Genomic DNA, 24152 nt, shown 5'->3' with positions numbered 1-24152 from the left:
CTGGGCTGTACGCACTATCCTCTGTAGTGTCTTGCGGTCGGATGCCAAACAGTTGCCGTAGCAAGTGGTGACACAGCCAGTCAAGATGCTCTCAATGGTACAGCTGTAAAACTTTTTATAGATCGGAGGACCTATGCCAAATCTTTTCAGCCTCCTGAAGTGGAAGAGGCATTGCCGTGCCCTCTTCTTGACTGTGTTGGTGTGTTTGGACCATGATAGATCCTTAGTGATGTGGACACCAAGGAACTTGAAGTTCTCAACCCGCTCCACTACAGCCCCACCAATGTGAATGGGGTGCGTACACTGGCATCCATTTCCTGTAGTCCACAATCAGCTCCTTTTGTCTTGCTGATGTTGAAGTAGAGGTTGTTGTCCTGGCACCACACTGCCAGCTCTCATTGTCATCGGTGATCAGGCCTACCACAGTTGTGTCGTCGGGAAACTTAATGATGGTGTTAGTTGTGTGTGGCCACACAGCCTTGGGTAAACAGGAAGTACAGGAGGGGACTAAAGCTCACACCCCTGAGGGGCCCCGGTGTTGAGGGTCAGAGTGGCAGATGTGTTGCCTATCCTGTCCCATCAGGAAGTCCAGGATCCAGTTGCAGTGGGAGGTGTTCAGTCCCAGGGTCCTTAGCTTAGTGATGAGCTCAGAGCGCACTAAGCTTTTGAACGCTTAGCTGTAGTCAATGAACAGCATTCTCATGAAGGTGTTCCTTTTGTCCATGTGGGAAAGGGCAGTGTGGAGCGCAATAGAGATTGCATCATCTGTTGATCTGTTGTGGCAGTATGCAAATTCTGTGAATCCAGGGTATCTGGGATGATGGTGGTGTTGTGAGCATTGACCAGCCTTTCAAAGCATTTCATGGCTACTGATGTGAGTGCTATGGGGCAAAAGTAATTTAGTTCTTGGCCACATAAATMATGGTGGTCTGTTTGAAACATGTACATGTTACACACTGTATCAGGGAGAGGTTGAAAATGTTGTGGCGAAATCCTGCGATGAGCCTTCACCGTGCGCTGCCACTTTAAGAGTGCAGAAGCAGTGAGGAAGGAGGAAATAAAGATGGCTCTTCCGGCTCTGTGTAGAGTTTCGGTTGACACGGCAGATTTGACTGCACGTGCAACTCTGCAGAAGTCTTGCTTCGTTTCAGCGTGTTTAGTTTATAAAACGTATACGTTTGATCGCCTTTGTTATCGTGCTACTCCTGATGAGTTGGAATTGTTCTATCCTCTGATCACATGGATTACTAGCAACATTGTTGCAAGCTTTTGTCAAACAAACAACCAAGGATTGTCGGACTGGCGAATACACGTTCAAGTCTGGATCCAACCGCTAAGCCAATTTCTATTTCTAGCTCCTCCAGTGCTTTACACTGAAATAATTGCTCTTTGCGCTGCGCTCCCTGTTATGTTCAGTGCCTTTGGTGAACTAATAATGCACCTCTGGCAAACAGGCTACGCTTTAGTCGGTCTCTTCTGCTGATGTGTGTGTGTCTGGTAGCGGTACAAAAATCATTATCTTTGCCCCTCTCGAACAATACCTCTACAATGTCTGTGAAGACACTTGCCAGCTGGTCACTGTGTACTCTTGAGTATGCGTTATGGTAATCTATCTTGCCCTGCAGCCTTGTGAATGTTAACCTGTTTAAAGTCTTAATAACATTGGCTACAGAGAGCATTCCTTGCGCAAGGGCACATCGACAGATTTGTTCACCTTTTCTGCTCGGGTATTAGAACCAGCGACCTTTCGGTCTAACTGTTAGGCTACCTGCTGCCCCTTATTGTCCCTAATTGGCTCATTGTCATGGATTATTGTACACAGCCCATCTGTAAATAGCCCATCTAACCAACTATCTACCTCATCCCCATATTTGTTAGTTTTTTTCTGCTCTTTTGCACACCAGTATTTTTTCTTTGTCATCCTCATCTGCACATCTATCACTCCAGTGTTAATTGCTAAATTGTAATTACTTCGCCACTATGGCCTATTTATTGCCTTACCTCCTTACTTCATTTTCACACAATGTATACAGATTTTCTATTGTGTTATTGACCGTACGTTTGTTTATCCCATGTGTAACTGTTGTTTGTCGCACTGCTTTGCTTTATCTTGGCCAGGTCGCAGATGTAAATGAGAACTTGTTCTCAACTGGCCTACCTGGTTAAATAAAGGTGGAATATTATTATTATTTTTTAAATATTGACGGGCCATTGAATATTTCAGAACCTAGACCAAACTAAACCTGTATTCTGTCTGGATTGTTTGTAATTGATGAGTACATCGATGCCTTCTACAGGTGCAGTTTGGCCATGCTGGAGCCTGTGCTAATCAGGACTTTGAAACGGCAGTGGCTAAGAACCAAGCTCTGAGAGAAGCTGGAGCCTTTGTTCCCAAGAGCTTTGACGAGCTGGGCGACGTCATCAGGTAACTGTCAATCAACACAGATACTGTCACCATGAAGACAGTACCGCTCTGAAGACGGGGTCATCAATTTGAGACTTTAAAGCGCTTCAAACACGCTCAAGATTAAATATAATGAATGAGTTTTGGTTTAATTACATTGAGTAACGTTTTCAGTAGCTTAAAAGGTCAATTCAATTGAGCACTTCAACTCCTTATTATTCTAGCCATCAAATGCATCAATAGCCTAATATCGCACCATCTGTGTGGACCAGTGCTTGTGCTAGAGAGGTTTGAAAATTGCTGGTTGAGTGTCTTGGTTTCAATTCGGCTTATGCGTCATGAAATTACAAAATTATACTAAAAGTTCTGTCCATGTTAACTTTAATCTGTGCTTCTGTGTTATAACAGGACAGTGTATGATGAACTGGTGGCCAATGGAACCATTGTTCCCGCTCAGGAGGTTCCACCCCCAACAGTGCCAATGGACTACTCCTGGGCAAGGGTAAGAAGACCTAGTATTCTACCTTCAAAATAACTGAATATACCTTCAGAAAGTATTAATACCCCTTGACTTATTCCTAATTTTGTTGTTACACCATGAATTGAAATAGATTAAATTGACCCGTAATAAACCATAATGACAAAGTGAAGAGTTAAAAAAAAACATTTTCCCATATGTATTTAACATGAAATACATTACTATCTAATTTACATAAGTATTCACACCCCTGAGTCAATACATGTTAAAAATCACCTTTGGCATCAATTACAGCTGAGTATTTCTGGGTAAATCTCTTAAGAGATTTTCACACCTGGATTGTAGAATATTTGCTCATTATTCTTTAACAAATTCTTCAAGCTCTGTCAAATTGGTTTGTTGATCATTGTTAGACAATCATTTTCAAGTCTTGCCATAGATTTTCAAGCAAATTTAAGTCAAAACTGTAACTTGGCCGCTCAGGAACATTAACCGTCTTTCTGTTAAGCAACTCCAGTGTAGATTTGGCCTCGTGTTTTAGGTTATTGTCCTGCTGGAAGGTGGATTTGTTTCAGTGTCTGGTGGAAAGCAGAATGAACAATGTTTTCCTCTAGGATTTTGGCTGTGCATAGCTCCATTACATTTTTTTTTTATTATGCAATAACTCCCCAGTCCTTAATGATTACAAGCATACCCATATCATGATGCAATCAGCACTAAAGTTTACATTTATGATTGAAAATATGGAGAGTGGTGCTTAGTAATGTGTTGAATTGGATTTGCCCCAAGCATTGCACTTTGTATTCAGGATATATATTTTTTTAATCCAGTATTATTTTAGTGCATTGTTGCAAACAGGGTGCATGTTTTGAGAAAAAAAATTCTGTTCATTTTTTTATTTTTTTTACTCTGTCAATTAGGTTAGTATTGTGGAGTAACTACAATGTTCTTGATCCATCCTCAGCTTTCTCCTAACTGTTTTAAAGTCACAATTTAGGCTTGCCCTAACAAAGGGATTGAATACTTATTAACTGACATTACAGCTTTTCATTACAGCTTTTTTAATTAAATTGTAAAAAAAAAAATCTAACATAATTCCACTTTTACATTATGGGCCAGTGACAAATCTAAATGTTATCCATTTTAAATTCAGGCTTTAACACAGCAAAATATGGAAAAACGTTAAGGGGTGTGTGAACTTTATAAAGCCGCTCTATATCATAAATCACATAAAATATATATGATAATATCTGATGGACATAAGTGGCTGATTTCTTTTTTCTTTTTTTGGTGTGTAGGTGTAAATATAGGCAGCAATAATGGTTCTGGTAAAACCAATTTGTTGAATTTCCCCAGGGTACTGGCATCAGAGCTTGCTTCATTCTTTATCTTCTTCCCCAAGACACTAAACTTACGCACTGAAGAATGCTTTTAGCTGAAATGTTTGTGTATTATTATAAAACACTAAAAACAAACATGCTCTTTGACAATAGTACATGGTGTGGACCTTCTGAATTTTTTGTGGATAACCTCTATTTACAAATAACCGTTTGGGAGACCATAATGGTTTTCCATTCCATTTCCTTGTTTGGGCAATCTGCAGTTGCACGCTTTGTTATTATTGGGACTGCAGATTGCCCCTTTAACAAAACCATATCTATTGTCTTTCCTTCTGTGTCCCTAGGAGCTAGGTCTGATCCGCAAGCCCGCCTCCTTCATGACCAGCATCTGTGACGAGCGCGGCCAGGAGCTCATATACGCAGGCATGCCCATCACAGAGGTGTTCAAGGAAGAGATGGGCCTGGGAGGCGTGCTGGGCCTGCTCTGGTTCCAACGCAGGTGAGAGTACAGTCTTGGCCCCCTAGCAAAAAGACAGGAGTCCATTCTGTTTGGTCAGTGACTAATGAACTGGATCCTAGTATACACATTGCAGCATCTTCCAGGTCTGAAGTCCTCTTGCTCGTCTTCTCCCTGCCGCTAAATTCATTTAAAAATATATATATTTCACCTTTATTTAACCTCTCTAGGGTACGTGAGACAGTAGCGTCCTACCTCTTCAACAGCCAGTGAAACTACAGGGTGCCATATTCAAAACAACAGAAATCCAATAATTAAAATTCCTCAAACATACATGTATTTTACACCATTTTAAAGATACACTTGTTGTTAATCCAGTCACAGTGTCCGATTTCAAAAAGGCTTTACGGAAAAAGCAAACCATGCAATAATCTGAGTTGGCGCTCAGAGCCCAATCAAGAATCAAATATATCTGCCATATTTTGCAGTCTTCAGAAGTCAGAAATAACATTATAAACATTCACTTACCTTTGATGATCTTCATCAGAATGCATTTCCAGGAATACCAGTTCCACAAGAAATGTTTGTTTTGTTCGATAATGTCCATCATTTATGTCCAAATTCCTCCTTTTTGTTCTAGTGTCTTCAATAGGAGCTGAGTTGAAAATCGACCAACCTCAGATTTCCGAATTCCTGGTTAGATTTTCTCAGGTTTTTGCCTTCCATATGAGTTATGTTATACTCACAGACATCATTCAAACAGTTTTAGAAACCAGTGTTTTCTATCCAAATCTACTAATAATATGCATATTCTAGCTTTTATGGCTTTGTAGCAGGCCGTTTACTCTGGGCATTCTTTTCATCCGGACGTGAAAATACTGCCCCCTACCCCAAAGAAGTTAACCAGGTAGGCTAGTTGAGAACAAGTTCTCATTTACAACTGCGACCTGGCCAAGATAAAGCAAAGCAGTTCGACACATACAACAACACAGAGTTACACTTTGAGTAAACAAACATACAGTCAATAATACAATAGAAAAGGACTATATACAGTGTGTGCAAATTAGGTAAGATAAGGGAGGTAAGGCAATAAATAGGCCATGGTGGCGAAATAATTACAATATAGCAATTAAACACTGGAGTGATGGATGAGTGTGCAAGTAGAGATACTGGAGTGCAAAGGAGCAAAATAAATAACAGTATGGGGATGAGGTAGTTGGATGGGCTATGTACAGGTGCAGTGATCTGTGAGCTGCTCTGACAGCTGGTGCTTAAAGCTAGTGAGGGAGATATGAGTCTCCAGCTTCAGTGATTTCTGCAGTTCGTTCCAGTCATTGGTAGCAGAGAACTGGAAGGAAAGGTGGCCGAAGGAGAAATTGGCTTTGGGGGTGACCAGTGAAATATACCTGCTGGAGCGCGTGCTACGGGTGGGTGCTGCTATGGTGACCAGCGAGCTGAGATAAGGCGGGGCTTTACCTGGCAGACTTATAGATGACCTGGAGCCAGTGGGTTTGGCGACGAATATGAAGCGAGGGCCAGCCAACGAGAGCATACAGGTCGCAGTCGTCGGTAGTATATCGGGCTTTGGTGACAAAACGGATCGCACTGTGACAGACTGCATCCAATTTGCTGAGTAGAGTGTTGGAGGCTATTTTGTAAATGACATCGCCGAAGTCAAGGATCGGTAGGATAGTCAGTTTTGCGAGAGTATGTTTGGCAGCATGAGTGAGGGATGCTTTGTTGCGAAATAGGAAGCCAATTTTATTTTGGAATGGAGATGCTTAATGTGAGCCTGGAAGGAGAGTTTACAGTCTAACCAGACACTTAGGCATTTGTAGTTGTCCACATATTCTAAGTCAGAACCGTCCAGAGTAGTGATGCTGGACGGGCGGGCAGGTGTGGGCAACGATCGGTTGAAGAGCATGCATTTAGTTTTACTTGCATTTAAGAGCAGTTGGAGGCCACGGAAGGAGAGTTGTATGGCATTGAAGCTCGTCTGGAGGTTGGTTAACAGTGTCCAAAGAAGGACCAGAAGTATACAGAATGGTGTCGTCTGCGTAGAGGTGGATCAGAGAATCACCAGCAGTAAGAGCGAGATCATTGATGTATACAGAGAAAAGAGTTGGCCTGAGTATTGAACCCTGTGGCACCCCCATAGACTGCCAGAGGTCCGGACAACAGGCCCTCAGAGTTCAGTGTGTCAAATCGATCTGAGAAGTAGTTGGTGAACCAGGCGAAGCAGTCATTTGAGAATCCAAGGCTGTTTAGTCTGACGATAAGAATGTGGTGATTGACAGAGTCGAAAGCCTTGGCCAGGTCGATGAATACAGCTGCACAGGATTGTCTCTTATCGATGGCGGTTATGATATCGTTTAGGACCTTGAGCGTGGCTGAGGTGCACCGATGGCCAGCTCGGAAACCAGATTGCATAGCGGAGTAGGTACGGTGGGATTCGAAATGGTCAGTGATCTGTTTTAACTTGGCTTTCGAAGACCTTAGAAAGGTAGGGTAGGATAGATATAGGTCTGTAGCAGTTTGGGTCTAGAGTGTAATCCCCCTTTGAAGAGGGGGATACACTTGCTTGGGCAAGTTGCTGTGGGGGGATGCAGGGCTGTTGCAGGGCCGGGGTAAGGGTAGCCAGGTGGAAAGCATGGCCAGCCGTAGAAAAATGCTTACTTAAATTCTCGATTATTGTGGATTTATCGGTGGTGACAGTGTTTCCTAGCCTCAGTGCAGTGGGCAGCTGGGAGGACGTGCTCTTATTCTCCATGGACTTTACAGTGTACCAGAACTTTTTGGAGTTTGTGCTACAGGATGCAAATTTCTGTTAGGAAAGCAAAGGATAGCTTTTTCAAACTGCCTGTGTATATTGGTTCCTAACTTCCCTGAAAAGTTGCATTTCGCGGGAGCTATTCGATGCTAATGCAGTACGCCACAATATGTTTTTGTGCTATTCCAGGGCAGTCAGGTCTGGAGTGAACCAAGGGCATATCTGTTCCTGGTTCTACATTTTTTGAATGGGGCAAATTTATTTAAGGTGGTGAGGAAAGCACTTTTTAAAGAATAACCAGGCATCCTCTACTAACGGAATGAGGTCAATATCCTCCCAGGATACCCGGGCCAGGTCGATTAGAAAGGCCTGCTCGCTGAAGTGTTTTAGGGAGCGTTTGACAGAGATGAGGGGTGGTTGTTTGACCGCTGACCCATTACGGATGCAGGCAATGAGGCAGTGATCGCTGAGATCTTGATTGAAAACAGCAGAGGTGTATTTGGAGGGCAAGTTAGTTAGGATGATATCTATGAGGGTGCCCGTGTTTACGGATTTGGGCTTGTACCTGGTAGGTTCATTGATAGTTTGTGTGAGATTGAGGGCATCAAGCTTAGATTATAGGATGGCCAGGGTGTTAAGCATGTCCCAGTTTAGGTCACCTAACAGCATGAGCTCTGAAGATAGATGCGGGGGGCAATCAATTCACATATGGTGTCCAGGGCACAGCTGGGGGCAGAAGGTGCTCTATAGCAAGCGGCAAAGGTGAGAGACTTGTTTCTGGAAAGGTGGATTTTTAAAAGTAGAAGCTGAAATTGTTTGGGCACAGACCTGGATAGTACGTTCGTGGCCAAATGTTTTGAGAATGACACAAGTATACATTTTCACAAAGTCTGCTGCCTCAGTTTGTATGATGGCAATTTGCATATACTCCAGAATTTTATGAAGAGTGATCAGATGAATTGCAATTAATGGCAAAGTCCCTCTTTGCCATGCATATCCCCAAAAACATTTCCACTACATTTCAGCCCTGCCACAAAAGGACCAGCTGACATGTCAGTGATTCTCTCGTTAACACAGGTGTGAGTGCTGACGAGGACAAGGCTGGAGATCACTCTTTCATGCTGATTGAGTTCGAATAACAGACTTGAAGCTTCAGAAGGAGGGTGGTGCTTGGAATCATTGTTCTTCCTCTGTCAACCATGGTTGCCTGGAAGGAAACACGTGCCACCATCATTGCTTTGCACAAAAAGGGCTTCACAGGCAAGGATATTGCTGCCAGTAAGATTGCACCTAAATCAACCATTTATCGGATCATCAAGAACTTCAAGGAGAGCGGTTCAATTGTTGTTTAAGAAGGCTTCAGGGTGCCCAAGAAAGTCCAGCAAGCGCCAGGACCGTCTCCTAAAGTTGATTCAGCTGCGGGATCGGGTCACCACCAGTACAGAGCTTGCTCAGGAATGGCAGCAGGCAGGTGTGAGTGCATCTGCACTCACAGTGAGGCAAAGACTTTTGGAGGATGGCCTGGTGTCAAGAAGCTCAGCAAAGAAGCCACTTCTCTCCAGGAAAAACATCAGGGACAGACTGATATTCTGTAAGTCGCTCTGGATAAGAGCGTCTGCTAAATGACTTAAATGTAAATGTACAGGGATTGGACTGCTGAGGACTGGGGTTAAGTCATTTTCTCTGATGAATCCCCTTTCCGATTGTTTGGGGCATCCGGAAAAAAGCTTGTCCGGAGAAGACAAGGTGAGCGCTACCATCAGTCCTGTGTCATGCCAACAGTAAAGCATCCTGAGACCATTCATGTGTGGGGTTGCTTCTCAGCCAAGGGAGTAGGCTTACTCACAATTTTGTCTAAGAACACCGCCATGAATAAAGAATGGTACCAACACATCCTCCGAGAGCAACTTCTCCCAACCATCCAGGAACAGTTTGATGACGAACAATGCCTTTTCCAGCATGATGGAGCACCTTGCCGTAAGGCAAAAGTGATAACTAAGTGGCTCGGGGAACAAAACATAGATATTTTGGGTCCATGGCCAGAAAAGTCCCCAGGCCGTAATCCCATTGAGAACTTGTGGTCAATCCTCAAGAGGCGGGTGGACAAACAAACCCCCACAAACTCCAAGCATTGATTATGCAAGAATGGGCTGCCATCAGTCAGGATTTGGCCCAGAAGTAAATTGACAGCATGCCAGGGTGGATTGCAGAGGTCTTGTAAAAGAAGGGTCAACACTGCAAATATTGACTCTTTGCATCAACTTCATGTAATTGTCAATAAAAGCATTTGACACTTATGAAATGCTTGTAATTATACTTCAGTATTCCATAGTAACATCTGACAAAAATATTTAAAGACACTGAAGCAGCAAATTTGGTGGAAATTAATATTTGTGTCATTCTCAAAACTTTTGGCCACGACTGTAAGACAGAACTCTGCAGGGTATCTCTGCAGTAGATTGCAATTCCGCCCCCTTTGGCAGTTCTATCTTGTCGAAAAATGTTATAGTTAGGGATGGAAATTTCAGGGTTTTTGGTGGTCTTCCTAAGCCAGGATTCAGACACGGCTAGGACATCCGGGTTGGCAGAGTGTGCTGAAGCAGTGAATAAAACAAACTTAAGGAGGAGGCTTCTAATGTTAACATGCATGAAACCAAGGCTTTTACAGTTACAGAAGTCAACAAATGAGAGCGCCTGGGGAATGGGTGTGGAGCTCGGCACTGCAGGGCCTGGATTAACCTCTACATCACCAGAGGAGGAGTAGGATAAGGGTACGGCTAAAGGCTATAAGAACTGGTCGTCTAGTACGTTCGGAACAGAGTAAAAGGAGCAGGTTTCTGGGCACGGTAGAATAGTTTCAGGGTATGGTAGGATGTGAATACAGTGAAGGTAAACCTATGCATTGAGTGACGATGAGATAGATATTGTCTCTAGAAACATAATTTAAACCAGGTGAGATCACCACATGTGTGGGAGGTGGAACTAAAGGTTTAACTAAGGCATATTGAGCAGGGCTAGAGGCTCTACAGTGAAATAAGGCAATAATTACTGACCAAAACAGCAATGGACAAGGCATATTGACATTAGGGAAAAGCATGCGTAGCCGAGTGATTTTTGGGGTCCAGTGAGACAGCTAGCGGGCCGGGGCTAGCAAGCTAGCAGAAGGGCCTTAGAGGGACGTCGCGACGGAAGAAGTTTGTTGTAGCCCCCTCGTGCTGTAACGTCGGCAGACCAGTCGTCATGGATCAGCAGGGCTCCGTGTGGTAAAAGGGTCCAGGCTAATTGGCAAAATAGGTTTAGTGGCCAAAGAATTTGGAGTGTCTTTCACTCAATAAGGAGTGTCTTTGATTGGCCAGAAATTTCTCGCACCTGAGTTCTGTTCAGTAGGCACCAAACGGAAGAAAAAGGACTGACACCTGGAAGGATTACATGGACTTTCTTTTACTTCAGATTTTGGTTTTCTGTTGCAAAACATTTTCTGTGGCGTGCCCGTATGAATGAACACGAACCTGGTTACCCAATGCACACTCCACTTTGGCGTTGTACACTGACATGGCCCCATCACTTCTCCCTCCAGTTATCATCCCACATCTTGATTTTTCCCTAGGTTACCGCGCTACGCCTGCCAGTTCATTGAGATGTGCCTGATGGTGACTGCAGACCATGGGCCCGCCGTGTCTGGTGCCCACAACACCATAGTCTGTGCCCGTGCCGGCAAGGACCTAATCTCCAGCCTGACATCCGGCCTGCTCACCATTGTGAGGACACACACACACATCACACGTCACTGGCTTGACTTCCTGAAATATTTTGAAAATGCACAGTCAAGATACCATTAGTATCTATCCAATGGCTTCCATACCTCTCAGATTAAAGGTCTTGAAGAAAGGGAATGAGAAAAAGGAAGTTTCAAAGACACATACTTCTGCACTTGCACACTCCCCATCATGGATTTAAAAAGCAATAGCATTGTCTAAGACTCTCTCACGCATATCTTGGCTGGAGAGAGTGTCCACCATTTGTTAAATGTGCAAGAATCTGTATAAGTCAGGAAAAGGGTGGAGAATTTGAATGTAGCCCACTACTGGACTTTACTTGTAAGAGTTAGGAGACGAATATATTTGTTGATATTGTTTCCCAGGGGACCGCTTTGAGGAGCTTTGGATGCTGCGGCAAGCAGTTCAGCAAGGCGTTTGACAGCGGCATGCTGCCGATGGGTTTTGTCAACAAGATGAAGAAGGATGGCAAGCTTATCATGGGTATTGGGCACAGGGGTCAAATCGGTGAGCAGTAAATTAAAAGGATTTTAAATATAGTACATTTCCAGTTAATTTGAACAATTCCATCTCAATTGGTTTGACTGAGCAATTCAAAGATTTTACTGAGTTACCATTCATATAAGGAATCCGTGAATTGAAATAAATTCATTAGGCCCTAATCTATGGATTTCACATGATGTGGAATTCAGATAAGCGTCTGTTGGTCAGATACTGTACTTTAAAAAAAAAAAAAAAAAAGGACTAATAAGCCCCAGGATCTCATCACGGTATCTCTGTGCATCAATTCCATCGATAATGCAATTGGTTCGTTGTCATAGCTTATACCTCCACATACCATAACCCCACCGCACCATGGGGCACGCTGTTCACAAGGTTGACATCAAAAAACCACTCCGCCACAACGTCATACAGTGGTCTGTGGTTGTGAGGCCGTTGGACGTACTGCCAATTCTCTAAAACGACATTGGAGGTAGCTTATGGTAGAGAAATACTTTAACGCTCTGGTGGCATTCTGCAGTCAGCATGCCAATTGCAATGTTGCCTCAATTGAGACATCTTTGCATTGCAGTGCATTCGGAAAGTATTCAGACCCCTTGATTTTACCTTATTCAAAAAGGTTCATATCCCCCCCCCCCCTCATTCAATATAGACACAATACCCTATAATGACCAACGAAAACAGGTTTCTCAAAATGTTTGTGATTTGTTTGTTTTTTAAAATCTGAAATATCACATAAACCTCATACAACAGGGTAACATCATGACAGGTCTTATGTAGCAACATTTGAAATTGTTTTTTTTTACGTTGGATAAAGGCAGAGACACAAGACTATACAATGGTATATCATACACTGCATTTGAGGAACAATGGGAAAGTAATTCTGCTTTGAAAGTTGATAAACTTGTAACCTCACTTTTGAGAAAATGGCCTTTGAATGATTTGGTACCTACTGGAGAGCTCTTCATTGTCTTCGTAAAAATGTCTAAAAACCAGTTTTTGCTTTGTCATTATGGGTTATTCTGTGTATATTGATGGGGGGGGGGATATTTAATCGATTTTAGAATAAGGCTGTAACATAATGTTAGGTTCTAATTCTGAGTAAAAAACTCAACACTATGAAAGCTTAATTAAACAAGTTTATTCTTCCCAGAGGATCAATGCAGCTGCATTAGATGAAGACATTTTCACACAAGCACTGATATTTAACCGTTCCTCCTAGGCTGAGTCTCCTCCTACACATCTGAACAGCCAATGCATTTCTGTTGCTAGACAGAACCTTAGTGATATCTGTCTATCATCTGACCTGACCTCTACCCCAAAGTGCTCACTCCTCCCCAACTCACGGCTGTCATGGTGACTGGTACCAGACTGTGTCTTCTCCTCCCAGAGGATCCTTCCCATAGGAACCCTGATGGCCAACAATAACATATCCTGACATAATGTAAACGTTATACATTACCCTCTCTCCCTCAGTGACATAAGTATATTTCATATTCTCAGAACTCAACAGTAACAAAAAGTGGAAGAAGTCAAGGGGTCTGAATACTTTCCGATTGCACTGTATGTTGTGTGACAAGTGCACATTTTACATGTTGCGTTTATATTTTTGTTCAGTGTAGATAAAAATAATCCTAAACCTGGTTTTTCAAGACCAGATGTATGGCTGCATTACACATGCAGCCCAATTATTGGCAAAAGATCAGAATTTTTCTGTTTTTATCAAAAGATAAATTAGTGGCAAAATATCAGAATTGGGCTGCCTGTGTTAAGTCTAGAGGTCGACCGATTAATCGGAATGGCCGATTTTAATTAGGGCCGATTTCAAGTTTTCATAACACTCGGTATTTTTGGGCGCCGATTAAAAAAATAATAATAATTTGTTTTTGTCTTAAAAAAAATATACACCTTTTATTTAACTAGGCAAGTCAGTTAAGAACACATTCCTATTTTCAATGACGGCCTAGGAACTGTGGGTAAACTGCCTTGTTCAGGGGCAGAACGACATATTTTTACCTTGTCAGCTCAGGGATTCGTTTATGCAACCTTCCGGTTACTAGTACAACGCTCTAACCACCTGCCTTACATTGCACTCCACGAGGAGCCTGCGTGGCAGGCTGACTACCTGTTACGCGAGGGCAGCAAGAAGCCAGCTAGCATTAAACTTATCTTATAAAAAACAATCAATCTTAACATAATCACTAGTTAACTACACATGGTTGATATTACTAGTTTATCTAGTGTGTCCTGCGTTGCATATAATCGATGCGGTGCCTGTTAATTTCTCATTGAATCACAGCCTACTTCAACAAACGGGTGATTAAACAAGCACATTTGCGAAAAAAGCACTATCGTTGCACCAATGTACCTAACCATAAACATCAATGCCTTTCTTTAAAATCAATACACAAGTATATATTTTTAAACCTGCATATTTAGTTAATATTGTCCGCTAACATGAATTTCTTTTAACTAGGGAAATTGTCACTTCTCTTGCGTTCCGTGCAAGCAGTCAGGGTATATGCAGCAGTTTGGGCCGCCTGGCTCATTGCGAACAGTCCATTTATTCCTAATAAAGGCCGTAATTAATTTGCCGGGAATTGTACATAATTATGACATAACATTGAAGGTTGTACAATGTAACAGCAATATTTAGACTTAGGGGTGCCATCCGTTAGATAAAATACTGAAAGAATAAACGTTTAGTTTTCGAAATTATAGTTTCTGGATTCGACCATTTTAATGACCAAAGGCTCGTATTTCTGTGTGTTATGTTATAATTAAGTCTATGATTTGATAAAGCAGTCTGACTGAGCGATGGTAGGCACCAGCAGGCTCGTAAGCATTCATTCAAACAGCACTTTTGTGCGTTTGCCAGCAGCTCTTCGCAATGCTTCAAGCATTGCTTCAAGCATTGCGCTGTTTATGACTTCAAGCCTATCAACTCCCGAGATTAGGCTGGTGTAACCGATGTGAAATGGCTAGCTAGTTAGCGGGGTGTGCGCTAATGGCGTTTCAAACGTCACTCGCTCTGAGACTTGGAGTAGTTGTTCCCCTTGCTCTGCATGGGTAACGCTGCTTCGAGGGGGCTGTTGTCGATGTGTTCCTGGTTCGAGCCTAGGTAGGAGCAAGGAGAGGGACGGAAGCTATACTGTTACACTGGCAATACTAAAGTGCCTATAAGAACATCCAATAGTCAAAGGTATATGAAATACAAATTGTATAGAGATAAATAGTCCTATAATAACTACAACCTAAAACTTCTTACCTGGGAATATTGAAGACTCATGTTAAAAGGAATCACCAGCCTTCATATGTTCTCATGTTCTGAGCAAGGAACTTAAACGTTAGCTTTTTACATGGCACATATTGCACTTTTACTTCTCCAACACTTTGATTTTGCATTATTTAAACCAAATTGAACATGTTTCATTATTTATTTGAGGCTAAATTGATTTTATTGATTTATTATATTTAGTTAAAATAAGTGTTCATTCAGTATTGTTGTAATTGTCATTATTACACATAAATAAAAAAATCGGCCGATTTAATCGGTATCGGCTTTTTTGGTACTCCAATAATCGGTATCGGCATTGAAAAATCATAATCGGTCGACCTCTAGTTAAGTCTAACTAGAATTTTTGCTAATTGACACCATGATTTGCAAGAAAGTACGCATTAAGATTTGATTCCCGTCCTTAGTCTTATTGCCTCACAATTAAATCAAATCAATTCAGAAGTGTGTGTGTATACCCCTACAGCTCAGTGGCAGAATGGATACATTGACATATATGCTGGCAGAATGATCTAAATGTGTTGATTTGAATTGTAGATCAACAACCCCGACATGAGAGTCCAGATCCTGAAGGACTTTGTGAAGGGGCATTTCCCTGCCTCTCCGATGCTGGATTACGCTCTGGATGTGGAAAAGATCACCACCTCCAAGGTACTGCCCTCTACTAACCTCTCACTTCTCTGCCTAGTGGTGCAGGCTACTTTATTTAGGGAATACTTACCCCCCCCCCCCCAAAAAAAAAAAATGTTTTATACCAGTGAGCAAAAGGATGGAAACTCCTTCCAGCTATCAAAACCTGAATGCTTTTAAAAATGTTTTTCTTACCTAATTTATTTTTACTTGATCATTTTTGGTCAAGGTTACAGGTACAATACATTCTTATCAAGCGTAATGCTGCCGTTAACATAGTTTCGACTATTGAATCCATTACTGTCAGTTAGAGGGCATATTAGGCAGGGATAGAAGTTAAGGGGTGGGGGCGCTTTATTATTGCAGATAGATTGTAGCTTCCATACAGTACCAGTCAAAAGTTTGGACACCTACTCATTCCAGGGTTTTTCTGTTTTTACTATTTTCTACATTGTAGAATAATAGTGAAGACATAACTATGAAATGACACATGGAATCATGTAGTAACCCAAACATTGTTCAACAAATCAAAATATATTTTAGATTCTTCAAAGTAGCCAACCTTTGCCTTGATGACAGCTTTGCACACTCTTGGCATTCTCTCAAACAGCTTCATGAGGTAGTGTTCAAACCCCTTAACTTTTTCCACATTTTGTTACGTTACAGCCTTATTCTAAAATGTATTAAATATTTTTTTCCCCCTCATCAATGACAAAGCAAAAACAGGTTTTTAGAATTATGAATGTGTTAAAAACCTGATCATATTTACATAAGTATTCAGACCCTTTACTCAGTACTTGTTGAAGCAGTGATTACAGCCTCGAGTATTCTTAGGTATTACGCTACAAGCTTGGCACACCTGTATTTGGGGAGTTTCTCTCATTCCTCTCTGTAGATCCTCTCAAGCTCTGTCTGTTTGGATGGGGAGCGTCACTGCACAGCTATTTTCAGGTCTCTCCATAGATGTTTGAACAGGCTTAAGTCCGGGCTCTGGCTGGGCCACTCAAGGACATTGAGACTCGTCCCGAAGCCACTCCTCCTTTGCCTTGGCTGTGTGCTTAGGGTCATTGTCCTGTTGGAAGGTGAACCTTTGCCCCAGGTTTTTATCAAGGATCTCTCTGTACTTCGCTCCGTTCATCTTTCCCTTGATCCTGACTAGTCTCCCAGTCCCTGCCACTGAAAAACATCCCACAGCATGATGCTGCCACCACCGTGCTTCACTGTAGGGATGGTGCCAGGTTTCCTCCAGATGTGATGCTTCGCATTTGCACCAAAGAGTTCAGTCATGGTTTCATCAGACAGATAATTATCAGGCAGCGTGTGTTATCTGTCCTGTTGTGTAAGAATCATATTTTGGAGCAGTGAGTGCATTCTAACATCACGTGCATAAAACAACTCATGCCGGCCTCCCATTAGAGATCCTGGTTTGAGTCCAGGCTCTGTCGTAGCGACCGGGAGACCCGTGGGGCGGCGCACAATTGGCCCAGTGTCGTCCTGTTTAGGGTTTAGCCGGCCGCGCTTCTTAGCACCCGCCCGTTAAACCCGGAAGCCAGCCACACCAATATGTCAGAGGAAACACTGTTCAACTGACAACCAATGTCAGCCTGCAGGCACCCGGCCCACCACAAGGAGTCGCTAGAGCGCGATGAGCCTAGTAAAGCCCCACCCCGGCCAAACCCTCCCCTAACCCGGACAACGGTAGGCGAATTGAGCACCGCCCTATGGGACTCGCGGTCACAGAAGGTTGTGACACAGCCTGGGATCAAACTCGGGTCTGTAGTAACGCCTTAAGCGCTGCGATGCAGTGCCTTAGACCGCTGCGCCACTCGGGAGGCCTAGTACAATTTTTATTTCATACAGGCATGGTCATGTGAAATTGATCCAATAAGACCCCATTGAGGAGTTTGGCAGCCATATTAGAAAACGGCTTCTGAGGGTTAATGCGTGAATCCTGTGATGATCCTGTATTTACAAATTTTAGTTGTGTGTGTGCAATTTAGTGCTTTCTAGCGATGGATGAATGGCACAACAATGGGCCTCAGGATCTCCTCACGGTATCTCTGGTCATTCAAATTGCCATTGATAAAATGCAATTGTGTTGGTTGTCCGTAGCTTATGCCTGCCCATACCATAACTCCACCGCCACCATGGGGCACTCAGTTCACAACGTTGGCATCAGCAAACCGCTCGCCCACACGACGCCATACACGCTATCTGCCCGCCAGTGGCCATCGAAGGTGAGCGTTTGCCCACTGAAGTTGGTTCCAACGCCAAACTGCAGTCAGGTCAAAACCCTGGTGAGGACAAAGTGCATGCAGATGAGCTTCCCTGAGATGGTTTCTGACAGTTTGTGCAGAAATTCTTCAGTTGTGCAAACCCACGATGACATTTCTGCAGTCAGCATGCCAATTTCCCGCTCCCTCAACTTGAGACACCTGTGGCATTATTGTGACAACTGCACATTTTAGTGGCCTTCTATTGTCCCCAGCATAAGGTGCACCTGTGTAATGATCATGCTGTTTAATCATCTTCTTGATTTTCCACACCTGTCAGGTGGATGGATTATCTTGGCAAAGGAGAAATGCTCACTAACAGGGTTGTAAACAAATTTGTGCACAAAATTTGAGAGAAATAAGCTTTTTGTGCCTATGGAACATTTCTGGTATCTTTTATTTCAGCTCATGAAACATGGGACCAACACTTAACATGTTGTATTTATATTTTTGTTCAGTTTAGAATCTATAGAGCCTAAGCTTTAGTGATAATCTGCTGTGTGATTGCCTCCCCATCGCTTTCTCTGTTGCTCTGTCTGCTCTCTGCTGCTGCTGTGTTGTGGTCTTCTATTTTGCTGTCTCTTTTGTTTACCCTACTCTCTCATCCTGTCCTGTTTGTAAAAAGTGTCAAAGTCAACAATTGTTTTAGTTGTAATTACACAGGCTTTTTCACCTCACCTGCAAATTATTTGTGAACCATGTTTTACTTTTTCACTCTCTGTATTTCACCTTTTGTAATACGCAAATAAATAAAACTAATTAGACTCTATAGAGCAGCTTGAAGTGATAGGGGTGGTTGCTCAACCAACCTCTGTTCTCTCTCCATCTCTTCTGTCACTTTTGCTGTCACAGGTTATTGTTTGTTACTGTCTCTTGTCTGTCCTCTTGTGTTATTGCTTGTTCTGTTCTTCTGGTGTCTTTCTCCATCTACTCTTCTGTTGCTGTCTTGGTGTCTTGTCTGGTGTGTCTCTTTAGTTTTGCAATTGAAAACGGTCAAGGGGATCCTGGAGTAGCTTAATTTGTTTTGGGCCTGTGTCTGGGTCACCTAAATCATGCCTACCCGTTGCCCCTGGCTGCTGCATTTCTAAGCACTCCACTGGCCTGCTGTTCTCATCTCTCCTTCTCCTTGGCTCATCTGCAAGTTAGAGGTACAACATGTCATTAGCTAGTTTTAAAGGACGAATGCACTTCCTGATTTGGCCTCGTTTTAAATTTGGTTCATTAAGTGCTAGCGGCCATGACTGAATTCAAACGGGAGTTGGTTTGAGTGTGTGGTTTAATGCGGGTGTCTCGTGTGTGTGTTCGCAGGTGGGAAGATTTAGCCAAATTATTTAGCTTGTGCTACCTGACTTTGAATCTCTGGGGCTAGTTAGGGACCGTCAATACATGACACAATGTAAATGGGACAATATTGTGTTGCACATTTTTTAGTTGTCTCATTAAACTTCAATATTTGTATGTACATTTCTAAAATTTCTAGTTGGTTTGAGGTTAACAATTTGGAGCTATTGGAATGTTTATATATTGTCCCATGTACATTGTGATTTACAGATGGTCCCTAACTAGCCCCATAGGGATATCCAAAGTCAACCCAAATTTACCACAGGGAATATGATCGGGTCGAGTGCAGCTGCACTCCGAATTGATGATTACTTGTGTGCTGCCAGCTGTGGGCAGGATAGAAACAAACCAAACCTTAATTTACGTTGTGATTCAGTCACGACCATAAGTATCACAAAACTCAGTTTTGGATGACACTGACTTAATGACCAAAATTATCATATTTACACTTGTACATTTTGACAGTAGAATAAATGTTTGACTTCTATCGATGGCACCTAGGCTGTTTTCTAAATTAAAACGTTTTCTAGGGGTGGTTGCTTTTTTTAAAGTTACTGTATACTGATTGAACTGTAAAGAAAAATGCAAGTGTCCACATAACAGACCAAAACAACTCCAAACATGACAGATAAGAAGCTTCATATCCCTTAGGCCATGGGTCTCCAACCTTTTCTAGTATGAGAGATACTTTTTTTTAAATGTGCAATGTCACAAGCATTTTTTTCTAGTTTTCAAATGGGCACATTCTTCTCTCCCATGGAACTCTTTCCCGGGTTGTTAGTGCACTACTTTCTCTTGTACAATATGTTTTCTGTCAATAAACCTGGTAAAATAATGGTTAATATACAACTAATGGGGGCCCTATAAAATAGTTTTATTGTTTCTCTGTTTAATTTTTCTTGTATTTATATTTTGTTTTGTTTTTCACTCTCAAAATGATGATTGTACACAGAGAAAAAACTAAATTAATGTTTTGAGTCCATGACAATGCTTAAATAAAATAAAAATAAGATCTGAAAGGAAACATTTTTCTGTAATTCTCCATTAAATGAGCATCTAGCGGTTGAGGAATTTCCCATCTAATGTTAGTGAAGAATGTGCTGGGTCTAGCGATGGTCCTGTACTGCAGCTGCTCATTTCATGGCAAAGTTGGTAAATAACAAATAATAGATACAAATGATATACTTAATCATTACATACTTCTGCTCTGAAACGGACAAAAATGAATGGGGACATATTTCCATTGGACGAAACATATACACAATTGCAATTACCACTCAATTGGACGGCAGTTCATGCAAACCATATTGCAAATGCCAAGTGTCATACAGCAAAAATCCCAAAGATGGCGAGCGCGCTCCACTGTAAATTTTCATATTGCAAATGGACATAAAGTTAAGACCCAAGTGTCAATTTTCAAAAATGTATCACCCTCTAAAAATGTGCTTAATGGACCGTTTTTCAAAATTCTTTCTATTTTTTTTGGGGGGGGGGGGSGGCAATTATATTAACCTTTCTCAACCACCCATCCCGGATCCGGGATAATTGTCATCAGCAACGCTGAATAGCATAGCGCCACAGTCAAATAATATTACAAAAAAAATATTTATAATCATGCAATCACAAGTGAAATATACCAAAACACAGCTTAGCTTGTCCACCTATGGTGTCAGATTTTGAAAATAGATTTTACAGCAAAAGAAATCCAAGCTTTTGTGAGTGTAGTTTTCAATGCTACATCAGCTAACCCCAAATTAGCATAGTCACGAAAGTGTGAAAAACAATAAAATTAATCGGCTACCTTTGATAATCTTCGGACGTTTCCACTCACGAGACTCCCATTTACACAACAAATCATCTTTTTGTTCGATAAATATTACTTTTATCACAAAAAAACGCCATTTGGGTTGTGAGTCATGATGAAAAAAACGACAGCCTCATTCCGGTCCTGAAAGCAAGACGGAAATTTCCAAACGTATCAGATTAAAAAATATTACAAAAATATTTATAATCATGCAAGTGAGTGTAGCTTTCTATGCTACATTAGCTTAGCCTTATATTAGCTTGGTTAGCTTGGTCACGAAAGCAAGAAAAGCAATCAAATTAATCGCTTACTTTTGATAATCTTCGGGTGGTTCCACTCACGAGACTCCCAGTTACACAACAAATGTTATTTTTGTTCGATAAATTTACTTTTATCACAAAACACCGCCATTTGGTTTGCGCAATATTTTGCGGAAACAAAATCCGTGTTCGGAAATGGTCGTAGTGTTTTTTAATGTTTTTTATAATCAAACCTCAGGTTGTCTTTAACAAACATAATCGATAATATTTCAACAGGAGCATAACCTATTCAATAAGAGAGAAAAAGAAAATAGAGAGCCCCTCTCTCGCTCGCAGAAAATATTCAGAGGACACCTGACCTATTTTGAAACATCTCGCTCATTTTTCAAAATAAAAGCCTGAAACTGTCTAAAGCCTGGTCACAGCCTGAGGAAGCCATTGGAAAAAGAATCTGGCTGATACCCCCTTTAAATGGACGTTAGACAGGCCAGGAAACAATATATATATTTTTTTAAATATCACTTCCGGGTTAATTTCTCACGATTTCGCTTGCAGAATAAATATTATTTTTCTCACAGACATTTTCACTGTTTTGGAAACTTTGGAGTGTTTTCTATCCTAATCTGTAAATTATATGCATATTCTACGATCTGGACCAGAGAAAATGTCCGTTTACCGTGGGAACGTTATTTTAAGAAAAGAAAAAATCTGACCCAATATTTCAGAGCAGGCCCAAAATTCACAGCGCCTTCTGTTTAAACCACAATGAAAAAAATAAAACACGTAGTTACGTTCTATCTGCGGGTCCAGTTCTGACATTATGTGTAGGCCTAGCTGAGGCGACCCCGAATCCCAAGTTTTGGCTTGATAGGTCATTCAATGCACCTAGCCTTGTGACTCTGGGACTTCTCTAAATGTCGGCATTTTCACGATAGTCAGAATTTAATTGAAGTTATTGCAAATGTACAAGGCTGTTTCTCGGTCTGAGAACCTTCTAGAGCCACATAACTCACTGTGCACTATCATCTTGAGCTCTAGAACAGGTTTCTAAAGTTTCAGAGCTCTAGGTCTGACGGTTCTTTGATAGTTTGAACAAAGGTAACTTGCATTCTCTGTGTCTGTAAGCCTCACAACTGTCACTCCGTCCTTGCTGTGTTTGTGGAAATCTGATGGGAGAAAGGACTGATTAACCTTTCAGTGATACCCATCCCGGATCCGGGAGCATCCTCATCAAAAAAGCTGACTAGCATAGCCTAGCCTAACGGGACAGGGATATCATATAATTTAATGAAATCACAAGTCCAATACAGCAAATGAAAGATAAACATCTTGTGAATCCAGCCATCATTTCTGATTTTTAAAATGTTTTACAGCGAAAACACTATGTATTTCTATTAGCTAACCACAATAGCCAAACACACAACGGCATGTTTTCACCATGTTTCCACCGCATAGGTAGCTTTCACAGAACCCAGAAATAGAGATAAAATGAATCACTAACCTTGAACAACTTCATCAGATGACAGTCTTATAACATCATGTTATACAATACATTTATGTTTTGTCCGAAAATGTGCATATTTGAGGTATAAATCATAGTTTTACATTGCAGCCACCATCACAAATAGCACCAAAGCAGCCAGAATAATTACAGAGAGCAACGTGAAATACATAAATACTCATCATAAAACATTTATGAAAAATACATGGTGTACAGCAAATGAAAGATAAACATCTTGTGAATCCAGCCAATATTTCCGATTTTAAGTGTTTCACAGCGAAAACACAATATATATTTCTATTAGCTCACTACAATAGCCAAACACACAACGCCATTTACTCCCCGCCAAAATAGCTTTCACAAAACCGGCAAAATAGAGATAAAATGAATCACTAACCTTGAACAAATTCATCAGATGACAGTCTTATAACATCATGTTATATAATACATTTATGTTTTGTTCGAAAATGTGCATATTTAGAGCTGCAAATTGTGGTTATACATTGTGAATACGTAGCAACAATTCACCAGAATGTCCGGAGATATTTTGGACACTCACCTAATCTGACCAAAGAACTCATCATAAACTTTACATAAAAATACTTGTTGTGGCCTCCCGGGTGGCGCAGTGGTCTAGAGCACTGCATCGCAGTGCAATGCTGCGCCACCAGAGTCTGGGTTCGCGCCCAGGCTCTGTCGCAGCCGGCCGCGACCGGGAGGTCCGTGGGGCGACGCACAATTGGCTTAGCGTCGTCCGGGTTAGGGAGGGTTTGGCCGGTAGGGATATCCTTGTCTCATCGCGCTCCAGCGACTCCTGTGGCGGGCCGGGCGCAGTGCGCGCTAACCGAGGGGGGCGGGTGCACGGTGTTTCCTCCGACACATTGGTGCGGCTGGCTTCCGGGTTGGAGGCGCGCTGTGTTAAGAAGCAGTGCGGCTTGGTTGGGTTGTGCTTCGGAGGACGCATGACTTTCGACCTTCGTCTCTCCCGAGCCCATACGGGAGTTGTAGCGATGAGACAAGATAGTAATTACTAGCGATTGGATACCACGAAAATTGGGGAGAAAAGGGGATTAAAATTTTTTTTAAAAATTACAAATTTAAAAAAAAAAATATATACTTGTTGTATGGCAAATGAAAGATACACTAGTTCTTAATGCAACTGCTGTGTTAGATTTTTTTTAAATAACTTTACCACAACATACAGCATGCGTTATTGTGAGACAGCGCTCACCTATTCTCCGCCGTGTTGGAGTCAACACATTACACAGAAATACGAAATATCATCATAAATGTTGTCTTACTTTTGCTGTTCTTCCATCAGA

At 41.9% G+C, this 24152-nt stretch overlaps 1 protein-coding gene across 2 annotated transcripts in view; it reads left to right on the top strand.

Annotated features, from left to right (window-relative positions):
* Nucleotides 1–24152, top strand: part of LOC111967637 (ATP-citrate synthase) — a 107072-nt gene that overhangs the window by 66558 nt on the left and 16362 nt on the right. Inside the window, exons 20-26 of one of the 2 annotated variants that reach the window (XM_023992830.2) lie at nucleotides 2298–2425; nucleotides 2813–2906; nucleotides 4567–4721; nucleotides 11057–11207; nucleotides 11591–11723; nucleotides 13650–13657; nucleotides 15559–15672. In XM_023992830.2, the coding sequence (XP_023848598.1) occupies nucleotides 2298–2425; nucleotides 2813–2906; nucleotides 4567–4721; nucleotides 11057–11207; nucleotides 11591–11723; nucleotides 13650–13657; nucleotides 15559–15672 (783 nt within the window). The remainder of the gene's footprint in view (nucleotides 1–2297; nucleotides 2426–2812; nucleotides 2907–4566; nucleotides 4722–11056; nucleotides 11208–11590; nucleotides 11724–13649; nucleotides 13658–15558; nucleotides 15673–24152) is intronic. The other variant, XR_011480330.1, reaches the window with a different exon arrangement.

Source organism: Salvelinus sp. IW2-2015, linkage group LG8 (assembly GCF_002910315.2).
Source record: "Salvelinus sp. IW2-2015 linkage group LG8, ASM291031v2, whole genome shotgun sequence".
Lineage (NCBI taxonomy): Eukaryota > Metazoa > Chordata > Actinopteri > Salmoniformes > Salmonidae > Salvelinus > Salvelinus sp. IW2-2015.
This window is presented reverse-complemented; position numbering and strand designations above follow the sequence as displayed.